Source organism: Manis pentadactyla, chromosome 10 (assembly GCF_030020395.1).
Source record: "Manis pentadactyla isolate mManPen7 chromosome 10, mManPen7.hap1, whole genome shotgun sequence".
Lineage (NCBI taxonomy): Eukaryota > Metazoa > Chordata > Mammalia > Pholidota > Manidae > Manis > Manis pentadactyla.
In genome coordinates, this window is record NC_080028.1 from 126,438,061 (window position 1) to 126,450,123 (window position 12,063).

The 12,063-nt window shown below is 40.1% G+C and overlaps 1 protein-coding gene across 3 annotated transcripts in view; it reads right to left on the reverse strand.

Annotated features, from left to right (window-relative positions):
• CREBBP (CREB binding protein) overlaps positions 1–12,063 on the reverse strand; it is a 137,020-nt gene that overhangs the window by 97,606 nt on the left and 27,351 nt on the right. For all 3 annotated transcript variants that reach the window (XM_057487700.1, XM_057487699.1, XM_036920397.2), the window contains exon 2: positions 10,838–11,550. In XM_057487700.1, the coding sequence (XP_057343683.1) occupies positions 10,838–11,550 (713 nt within the window). The remainder of the gene's footprint in view (positions 1–10,837; positions 11,551–12,063) is intronic.

Consider the following 12,063-nt stretch of genomic DNA (forward strand, 5'->3'; position numbering starts at 1 on the left):
CAGAGAACAGGAACGCATAGAAGCTGACAGAGAGAGAGACAAAAGGATCTCCAGGAATGAAACAATATTAAGAGAACTGTGTGACCAATCCAAAAGGAACAATATCCGTATTATAGGGGTCCCAGAAGAAGAAGAGAGAGGAAAAGAGATGGAAAGTATCTTAGAAGAAATAATTGCTGAAAACTTCCCCACACTGGGGGAGGAAGTAATCGAACAGACCACGGAAATACACAGAACCCCCAACAGAAAGGATCCAAGAAGGGCAACACCAAGACACATAATAATTAAAATGGCAAAGATCAAGGACAAGGAAAGAGTGTTAAAGGCAGCTAGAGAGAAAAAGGTCACCTATAAAGGGAAACCCATCAGGCTAACGTCAGATTTCTCAACAGAAACCCTACAGGCCAGAAGAGAATGGCATGATATATTTAATACAATGAAACAGAAGGGCCTTGAACCAAGGATACTGTATCCAGCACGACTATCATTCAAATATGACGGTGGGATTAAACAATTCCCAGACAAACAAAAGCTGAGGGAATTTGCTTTCCACAAACCACCTCTACAGAACATCTTACAGGGACTGCTCTAGATGGGAGCACTCCTAGAAAGAGCACAGCACAAAACACCCAACATATGAAGAATCGAGGAGGAGGAACAAGAAGGGAGAGAAGAAAAGAATCTCCAGACAGTGTATATAACAGCTCAATAAGCGAGCTAAGTTAGGCAGTAAGATACTAAAGAGGCTAACCTTGAACCTTTGGTAACCACAAATTTAAAACCTGCAATGGCAATAAGTACATATCTTTCAATAGTCATCCTAAATGTTAATGGGTTGAATGCACCAATCAAAAGACACAGAGTAACAGAATGGATAAAAAAGCAAGACCCATCTATATGCTGCTTACAAGAAACTCACCTCAAACCCAAAGACATGTACAGACTAAAAGTCAAGGGATGGAAAAACATATTTCAAGCAAACAACAGTGAGAAGAAAGCAGGGGTTGCAGTACTAATGTCAGACAAAATAGACTTCAAAACAAAGAAAGTAACAAGAGATAAAGAAGGACACTACATAATGATAAAGGGCTCAGTCAAACAAGAGGATATAACCATTCTAAATATATATGCACCCAACACAGGAGCACCAGCATATGTGAAACAAATACTAACAGAACTAAAGGGGGAAATAGACTGCAATGCATTCATTCTAGGAGACTTCAACACACCACTCACCCCAAAGGATAGATCCACTGGGCAGAAAATAAGTAAGGACACGGAAGCACTGAACAACACAGTAGAGCAGATGGACCTAATAGACATCTATAGAACTCTACATCCAAAAGCAGCGGGATACACATTCTTCTCAAGTGCACATGGAACATTCTCCAGAATAGACCACATACTAGGCCACAAAAAGAGCCTCAGAAAATTCCAAAAGATTGAAATCCTACCAACCAACTTTTCAGACCACAAAGGCATAAAACTAGAAATAAACTGTACAAAGAAAGCAAAGAGGCTCACAAACACATGGAGGCTTAACAACACGCTCCTAAATAATCAATGGATCAATGACCAAATCAAAATGGAGATCCAGCAATATATGGAAACAAATGACAACAACAACACTAAGCCCCAACTTCTGTGGGACACAGCAAAAGCAGTCTTAAGAGGAAAGTATATAGCAATCCAAGCGTATTTAAAAAAGGAAGAGCAATCCCAAATGAATGGTCTAATGTCACAATTATCGAAATTGGAAAAAGAAGAACAGATGAGGCCTAAGGTCAGCAGAAGGAGGGACATAATAAAGATCAGAGAAGAAATAAATAAAATTGAGAAGAATAAAACAATAGCAAAAATCAATGAAACCAAGAGCTGGTTCTTCGAGAAAATAAACAAAATAGATAAGCCTCTAGCCAGACTTATTAAGAAGAAAAGAGAGTCAACACAAATCAACAGTATCAGAAACGACAAAGGAAAAATCACGACGGACCCCACGGAAATGCAAAGAATTATTGGAGTATACTATGAAAACCTATATGCTAACAAGCTGGGAAACCTAGGAGAAATGGACAACTTCCTAGAAAAATATAACCTTCCAAGATTGACCCAGGAAGAAACAGAAAATCTAAACAGACCAATTACCAGCAACGAAATTGAAGCGGTAATCAAAAAACTACCAAAGAACAAAACCCCCGGGCCAGATGGATTTACCTCGGAATTTTATCAGACATACAGGGAAGACATAATACCCATTCTCCTTAAAGTTTTCCAAAAAATAGAGGAGGAGGGGATACTCCCAAACTCATTCTATGAAGCTAACATCACCCTAATACCAAAACCAGGCAAAGACCCCACCAAAAAAGAAAACTACAGACCAATATCCCTGATGAACGTAGATGCAAAAATACTCAACAAAATATTAGCAAACCGAATTCAAAAATACATCAAAAGGATCACACACCATGACCAAGTGGGATTCATCCCAGGGATGCAAGGATGGTACAACATTCGAAAGTCCATCAACATCATCCACCACATCAACAAAAAGAAAGACAAAAACCACATGATCATCTCCATAGATGCTGAAAAAGCATTTGACAAAGTTCAACATCCATTCATGTTAAAAACTCTCAGCAAAATGGGAATAGAGGGCAAGTACCTCAACATAATAAAGGCCATCTATGATAAACCCACAGCCAACATTATATTGAACAGCGACAAGCTGAAAGCATTTCCTCTGAGATCGGGAACTAGACAGGGATGCCCACTCTCTCCACTGTTATTTAACATAGTACTGGAGGTCCTAGCCACGGCAATCAGACAAAATAAAGAAATACAAGGAATCCAGATTGGTAAAGAAGAAGTTAAACTGTCACTATTTGCAGATGACATGATACTGTACATAAAAAACCCTAAAGACTCCACCCCAAAACTACTAGAACTGATATCGGAATACAGCAAAGTTGCAGGATACAAAATCAACACACAGAAATCTGTGGCTTTCCTATATACTTACAATGAACCAACAGAAAGAGAAATCAGGAAAACAACTCCATTCACAATTGCATCAAAAAAAATAAAATACCTAGGAATAAACCTAACCAAAGAAGTGAAAGACTTATACTCTGAAAACTACAAGTCACTCTTAAGAGAAATTAAAGGGGACACTAACAGATGGAAACTCATCCCATGCTCGTGGCTAGGAAGAATTAATATCGTTAAAATGGCCATCCTGCCCAAAGCAATATACAGATTTGATGCAATCCCTATGAAACTACCAGCAACATTCTTCAATGAACTGGAACAAATAATTCAAAAATTCATATGGAAACACCAAAGACCCCGAATAGCCAAAGCAATCCTGAGAAAGAAGAATAAAGTAGGCGGGATCTCACTCCCCAACTTCAAGCTCTACTATAAAGCCATAGTAATCAAGACAATTTGGTACTGGCACAAGAGCAGAGCCACAGACCAATGGAACAGACTAGAGAATCCAGACATTAACCCAGACATATATGGTCAATTAATATTTGATAAAGGAGCCATGGACAAACAATGGCGAAATGACAGTCTCTTCAACAGGTGGTGCTGGCAAAACTGGACAGCTACATGTAGGAGAATGAAACTGGACCATTGTCTAACCCCATATACAAAAGTAAACTCAAAATGGATCAAAGACCTGAATGTAAGCCATGAAACCATTAAACTCTTGGAAGAAAACATAGGCAAAAACCTCTTAGACATAAACATGAGTGACCTCTTCTTGAACATATCTCCCCGGGCAAGGAAAACAACAGCAAAAATGAGTAAGTGGGACTATATTAAGCTGAAAAGCTTCTGTACAGCAAAAGACACCATCAATAGAACAAGAAGGATCCCTACAGTATGGGAGAATATATTTGAAAATGACACATCCGATAAAGGCTTGACGTCCAGAATATATAAAGAGCTCACACGCCTCAACAAACAAAAAACAAATAACCCAATTAAAAAATGGGCAGAGGAACTGAACAGACAGTTCTCCAAAAAAGAAATACAGATGGCCAACAGACACATGAAAAGATGCTCCACATCGCTAATTATCAGAGAAATGCAAATTAAAACTACAATGAGGTATCACCTCACACCAGTAAGGATGGCTGCCATCCAAAAGACAAACAACAACAAATGTTGGCGAGGCTGTGGAGAAAGGGGAACCCTCCTACACTGCTGGTGGGAATGTAAGTTAGTTCAACCATTGTGGAAAGCAGTATGGAGGTACATCAAAATGCTCAAAACAGACTTACCATTTGACCCAGGAATTCCACTCCTAGGAATTTACCCTAAGAACGCAGCAATCAAGTTTGAGAAAGACAGATGCACCCCTATGTTTATTGCAGCACTATTTACAATAGCCAAGAATTGGAAGCAACCTAAATGTCCATCAATAGATGAATGTATAAAGAAGATGTGGTACATATACACAATGGAATACTACTCAGCCATAAGAAAAGGACAAATCCAATCATTTGCAGCAACATGGATGGAGCTGGAGGGTATTATGCTCAGTGAAACAAGCCAAGCGGAGAAAGAGAAATACCAAATGATTTCACTTATCTGTGGAATATAAGAACAAAGGAAAAACTGAAGGAACAAAACAGCACCAGAATCACAGAGCTCAAGAATGGACTAACAGGTACCAAAGGGAAAGGGACTGGGGAGGATGGGTGGGTAGGGAGGGATAAGGGGGGGAGAAGTAGGGGGGTATTAAGATTAACATGCATGGGGGGGTAGGAGAAAAGGGAGGGCTGTACAACACAGAGAAGGCAAGTAGTGATTCTACAACATTTTGCTATGCTGATGGACAGTGACTGTAAAGGGGTTTATAGGGGAGACCTGGTATAGGGGAGAGCCTAGTAAACATAATATTCATCATGTAAGTGTAGATTAGTGATACCAAAAACAAAGCAAAAAAAAAAAAAAAAGGGCAGTTCCTGTGTGGTAACCTCCAACGAGTTCTACACAAGGGTATAAAGGGCATATAAAAGTGTAGGCAAAGGGTCTGTTTGTGTTTATACAGAGGATCAAAGCCTAATTGGGCTACCCCGAAAATGAACTAAGATACGATACGAAAAAGAACTTCCAACATCTGCACTCTCTGGAAGACTCATGCCAGAAGATGATCATCAAAAAACCCCAACAAAGATCCACGCACTGCTACAGCTGTAGATGCACTCATCCCACCGGTTCCTGGACTTGCCATGGGAATGAGGAAGGAGATATCTAAGCTGGCCTGTGCATACAGTAAAACAACAAATTTGACTGGATCTATACTGTTGGAACTCAACCAAGAATTTGGAGAAGTGCAAATTGTAGCACTCCAAAGTCTTACAACTACAGACTATTTACTGTTAAAAGATCATATGGCATGTGAACAGTCCCCAGGAATGGGTTGTTTTAATTTGTCTGATTTCTCTCAGACTGTTCAAGTTCAGTTGGACAATATCCACCATATCATAGATAAGTTTTCACAAATGCCTAAGGTGCCTAACTGGTTTTCTTGGTTTCACTGGAGATGGCTGGTAATTACAGATATGCTTTGGTTATGTAACTATACTCCTATTATGTTAATGTGTGTGTGCAATTTAAGTAGTAGCTTAAAACCTATACATGCTGAAGTTACTCTACAAGAAGATGTCAAAGAAATAATCAATCTTCCCATGTTTTCTGCCGCCTGCTACTTCTATAGCTTTTCTTCTTCCTGCCTAATTACAACCCTTAAATAGAATTCGTGCCTCATATCAAATTTACCGAGTATCATAATTCTTCCAAGTGGTAAAGATACCTCAAGACAAATGCTGGGCATAGAAGCCACAGGGCATAAATATGCAAAGAAGTAAAAAGCTAACCTTTTCAAACAATAAGGCTTCCTTCTCACTTACCAACTTCACATTTCCCTGTATGGCCCCGGAAGATGACTGGTTAGCCAGAGACGGGTAAGATTCCTCAAGGGAGGAACAACCTAAGACAGGCACAGTCGCAGGGGGGCCATCAGGTGAGAAATTGGGGATCAACAGAGGTGAGGCTTAGAACCTCACCCCCCCTGTTCTGAGAGAAATCTTCTGCATACGTGGATGTTTTATTGCCCTGGTCTAGCTTGGATTAACACATAGTCTACAGGCACACACCTGATCATCTACATTTGCTCTCTTACAACACTAAACTATGTTTTCTACCTTTATCTTGTATCTACCTACCACTTCAGCATTTTATTAAAAATAATAATAATAAAGAGAGAAATGTGGTATCCACATATAAATCAAGTATAAAAACCAAATGAGTATTCATATTTGAACTGACTGTTTAGAGTTCATAATGCATGAGCAAAACCGAAAGTTTCTGTGATGACTGCCCTTGTACTGTTCACTATGTAACTTATTCATTATGTAAGAATTTGTTCTCCATGTAAGAACTTGTTTGTTATGCCTCAGAAGATTGGAGACTGACGAAAATTAGGCTTGGGGTGGATTAATGATTGTGCATTGAGCATTGACTCCCCTATACAGAATTTTATTGTCGTTAACAACCATTTGATCAATAAATATGAGAGATGCCCTCACAAAAAAAAAAAAAAAAAAAAAGGACAGACTTCCAATGGTAAAATAAATAAGTAACCGGGATGTAATGTATAGCATAAGGAATATAGTCAAGATATTGTAACAGCTTGGTAGGGTGATAGCTGGAACCTAGAATTATGTATATAAATGTTCTACCACTGTGTTGTACACTTGAAACTAATGTAGTGTAATACTGTGCGTCAACTACCCTTCAATAAAAAATAATTATTTAAAAAAAAAAAATCAAAGGTATAAGGGGAAAAATATAGGAGAATATTTCATAATTCTGGAATAGAGAAAGCATTTCTAAACATGACATAAAACCAAAAATCCATAAAGGAAAAAAAGTTATAATTGTTTTTAATAAAAACTGAAAACATCCATTGGTAAAAACACAGAACTATGGTATTATAAACCTACACGGCCAGTCCTGGTAAAACAGAGTTTAGCAAATAAAAAAAGCGGGGGACTTACATTTAAAAGGCTTTACCTTTTAATATACAAAAGATGTTTTAAGAAATACAAACCAACAAGAAAAAATGGGACACAACGCAACAGAAAAAGTGACAAGAGAATATGAAATATTAGTAACAAAAAGCAAAATACAAATGCCCACGAACATATGAGAAAACATTTTGCCTCAAAGACAATTTGCCTAAGAGATTGGCAAATCAGTAAAAAATGATACCAATGTTGAAGAGAATTTGAGAGATGGGACTCACTCACTGTTGATGAGGTGTAATTTACGTGTTTTGGGGGAGCATATTTGTCAATAATCTATGCTTATCAAGCATAGATTTTTAATAAAAATGTCAGTATCCTTTAATCTAGAAATTTCACTTCCAAGAATTTATCCAGCAGATACAGTCACTCAGCTGTACAAAGATGTATATACAAATCAAAATTGTTAATAGCAACAGAACACTGGAAACTACCTAAGCATAAAGCCATTAGGGCACTAGTCCTGTAAATGAAGATAGACCCAAATCAGGGACTACTACTGCATAGACATAGGAAGAAGGGCTGAGATCCAACAGATAACATGGGCCAACTCACACTGGTAGGTGGTGGGAAGAAGGTGCATGCAGACATATACACACACACACGGAGGTCATACTACCCTACTTTTCATATTTAGGGGAGCTATCGACACACATACCCACCAAAGACCTCTACGCCTCTATGCACAGACCACCTCTGGCAGGATAGGTAAGAAACAGTAGCCACCTTTGATGAGAGAATTTGGGAGAACCAAACATCAAGGATTGAAGGAGATGACCTTTTCAGTTCTTACTGTTTTTTTTTTTTAATTTTTGGCTGTTTTTTGTTAAACAATATGATGAATACTTTCTAAAACACAGAACTTTTAAGAGTCTCTGACCCACTGACTCACTTTTCAGAATCTACCCCAAGATGCATGATGTCCCTTCACAAGGATATACTGACTGCAGCACTGTTTGTACCAATGAAAAATCAGAAACAATCCAAATTGGAAAAGTGATAAATTGGGGTGCTTCAGATAATCGAGTATTTTGCTATCAGGAGGAAAAAAAGAAAAATCAGTGTGCAATGACATGGAAAGGCATCTGGGACATATGGCTGCATCATAAAACAGTGAGGTGCTTATTACCAGTTTGGTTCCAATTCATATTAAAAAAGGGTGTGTATGAATAATAGATTCTGCATAGAAGTGGCTGTCTGTAAGGAGTGAGGAGCTGCTCTTTGAATAATTTTACAGGAAATTTACATTTCCTTTATAGTGATAATTTTGAAACAAAATTACCTTAAAAAAAATTTTTTCCCCCAGTGTCCATTTTAAAGTCTTATTTGGCTTTGAATGAACTTGTCTCTTGCTCTTACCACTATCAGTTCCTCTGTCCCACCCAGGGGCCATTCCAAAAATTCAGTCCCTGCTCCTCCTCCTCCATCAGCCTCTTTGGGATACCTACAGGGAGCAGAGATGTCTGCCCCCACAACGCTAACATGGCTTACTCTCCTCGTAAGAAACACTCCTCGTAAGAAAGAAAGATCACTCTGTAGAAACGAATGAAAACCTGGTGGCCAGAGAACGTGAGGTGATAGAGATACAATCAACAAAGTCCAGACTGCAGGAAACCGCCAGGAACAAAAAACAAAAAAACACGCAAAACAATGAGATTCTTAAACAGATAAATTTTAAGGATCCTAGAGAGTAATAGATTCTTAAGAGCCATATCAACTGAATAAAATATGGGTTATTCGGATGTTGGGAAAAAAAGTCTGTAAAAAACAGATTATGACACGAGGTCACTGGAAACTTGAATATTTAAGTGGACATTTGACGACATGAAGAAATCATTCAGTTACACCTGAGAATGGTACTGTGTTAACGTATAATGGTCCACCTTTTAGGGATACATACTATCAATGGCTCTCCAAATACGGTCAAGGGACCCACACCCTTTCTGGGGGTGGGGAGTGGAGAGTGTATCACAACGTCAAAATGGATTTCATAAAATAGTAAGACTGTCTTTTTTACTCTCATTCTCTCACAAGAACACAGAAAGGTTTTCCAAAGGCTCTGTGAGGTGTAATATCATTGTGCTTAATGGTTAATGGAATGTGTGCTTGTGTCTTAAAGTTCTAACTTTAGTATCTCATGTGGCAAATGTTCACTGATATAATCCATATTTTTAAAATATCCCTGTGGGGCCCTCAGTAATTTTTAAGATTATTCAGGAGTCTTAAACCCAAAAAGTTTGTGAACCCTTGCATTATTATACTATTATGCTTACTTTTGGATATGAATTAAATTCTCTAAAATATAAAGTTTTTTGTACCTGGATAGCATGGAGTGAAGTGATGTGTGAATTAGGAAGGAATAAATGTCAATCTATCCATGAAACTTAAACCCACAGAAATCTCTTCTCAACCCACCTCTAAAAGGTACATGCACACATAGACCCCTCTCCAAATGCCAGGGACAACTACAATTTAAGTTCACATTCCCTTTTAATTAGTAACACTTCAAAAGAGAAAAATGCAATTTTAATGTATGGAATTACTGCACTTTTATTTCTTAAGTTAAAAGAAAAAAATCCTCTCCTTACCTAAGACAGTTCACAGGGCTTCGTATCCATCACCTAATACTTGAATCAACCTCATGGGGAAATAGTGTCCTCCTCTTACCCTTCCCTTACTTGAGACTAATCAAATCCAAAGAACAGCCCAGATTGTTTTACTCTTCTGGAATTTGCTGTACAAAATACTGCCTGAAATTGGTGTGCTGGTGCTGCAGCTGAGAAGCCTCAGGGTCAGAGCTCCTGTGGCGCCTGCCCGGCCAGGGAATCAGCCTGGGCTCCTCCTCCCTTGTCAGCTCATCTTTCTCTGTCGCCTCCTAACCATCTTGGCATCCGCCTTCCCTATTCTCCAAGTTCAGTTCCTACTCCACACCAGACGCATAGCTGGTGGCTGCAAACGCCCGCCAAGGCCTTTCCCTACAGCACAGTCCTCAACCCCGTACAGGCCTCCCACGAGCCTGGAGTCTTCATAAAGCCCACAGTGCTGGGTCCCATCTCCAGTTTCTGGGTCAGCAGCTCGGAGCTTCTAACAAGCTCTTTACCTCAGCTGATGCTGCTGGCTCAGGGACCTCACTCTGAGAAGCACTGCTTTGGAGTTTTCTTTGGGACCTGAGGGTCTGTACGGTCCCCTGGCTCTGCCACCTCTTCCCTGTTAACCATGGCAGGTAGCCGACCAACTCAGAACACAGCTTCTTTGTTGGTAAAACGGAGACTGTGACAACAGACACTTCAGCAGGTGGTTGTAAAAAGGAAAGTGCATACAGAGTAAGACCTTAAAAAGTGGGGAAAGAGGAGTTGAAGCAGCCTTTCCCAGATTCACTGATGCAACAAAAAGCCGATTACCAGCAGAAGTTGCCTCTTTCAACCATGTGGTCTTATTGTCTTATTTCTACACTTTTTCTTCAGAGGTTGAAAACTGGCAATCAGTCCAAATGCACTGCCTGGGTTTTCAACTGTCTGCTGTGGAAGCTATTCTACTGCCAACTTCTTTAAGAACTCTCATGTTAAAGACATGGGGCAGAGATCTTTATCCTAGAAAGATGAGCTCCGAGATACCAAAGCCTGAGGGGCAGGAGGAAAGCCTGAAGGACAGGAACATGCCACATCGTTCTGCTTCCTGCTGCTTGGAGGGAGAAGTCCCCGGTTAGTAGGAGGCATTCACACCTTCAGTTCACTTACCTTTGTCATGCCTCCCGCCTGTGCCGTGTTCAGTCCAGCGTGACTAGCCATCTGCGGCGAAACCTGCGTTAATGTCTCGGCCAGCACGCTGCTCGTGGTCCCCTGCATGGCTGGAGCAGGGTACGGCATTCCAGCTCCCCTTCCTCTGCCAGCAGCCCCCAGAGATCCATTCATGACTTGCGCCTGCCCTTGCGGGGCCTGGTTCATTAAACTGTGGCCAGAGTTACTATTGAGGAGGCCTGGGTGGGTCTGGTTAAAGTTAGCATTCATGCAGATTCCAGGTCCTGTCTGCGACGTGGCAGGGCTGCTGGTTACCATCCCCACTTGCTTTTGTGCTTGCTGATTCAGTGGTTGGGAAGCAGGGGGAGTGGGCCCAGAGGTGCTGGCTGCCTGCTTGGGCAGGCTAGGGGCTGACGTATCTCCCTGGTTCAGGGGGCTCTTGCCCATGGCACCCAGGCTGGCCATGTTTGCACTGTTCGGCTGCCCCTGAGCCTGGCTGCCGAGGCCCTGCTGCACGGGGCTGCCAGCACTCACATTTCCTATTCCTGGGTTAATACTAGAGCCACTGCCTCCGCGCAGAAGCTCCGACAGTTGTTTATGTTTGGAAGCAGCATCTGGAACAAGGTTCCCACTGTTTAAAAGGCCTAATTCTCCTCCATTGGGGATCAGCTCATCAGGAAGATCATTTTCCAAGTCAAACAATGATCCAAAATCTAGAAATTAAACAGAAATGGAAATGAAAAACTAAGCAACCATAATAGCTCTCCAATTGTCATATGTTACTATGATCTTAGCCTAAAGGGGCATTTAACACGGAACACTAGCATGTCTCAAGAGTAATGTCAAAATGATTTGAAAGTTCAACTTGGGAAAATAAAACAAGGAAGAATATTTTCCAAATTCTGAAGAAGGTAAGTTAAACAGAGATGAGAGGAAGACAAAGCCTATTAGATTTTATTATATATTCTAAGACAATAATTAAACAGTGTGGTCTGAGGACAAACACAGATATACAAATTAAAGGAAAACAATGTAAAATTAAAAAATTCACTGAATTATAATGTTAAAATGCCTTCAAGAATATAAAAAATAATTGGACATCTGGGGAGAGGAGGTAAGGGAAGGAAATTAAACCCCAATCTTAAGTGATTATGTACTTAAAGGTAAATTATCAAGAAAACCAGCCTAAACAGAAAATGAGATTTCTCAAAGTGCTGAAGTTGCAG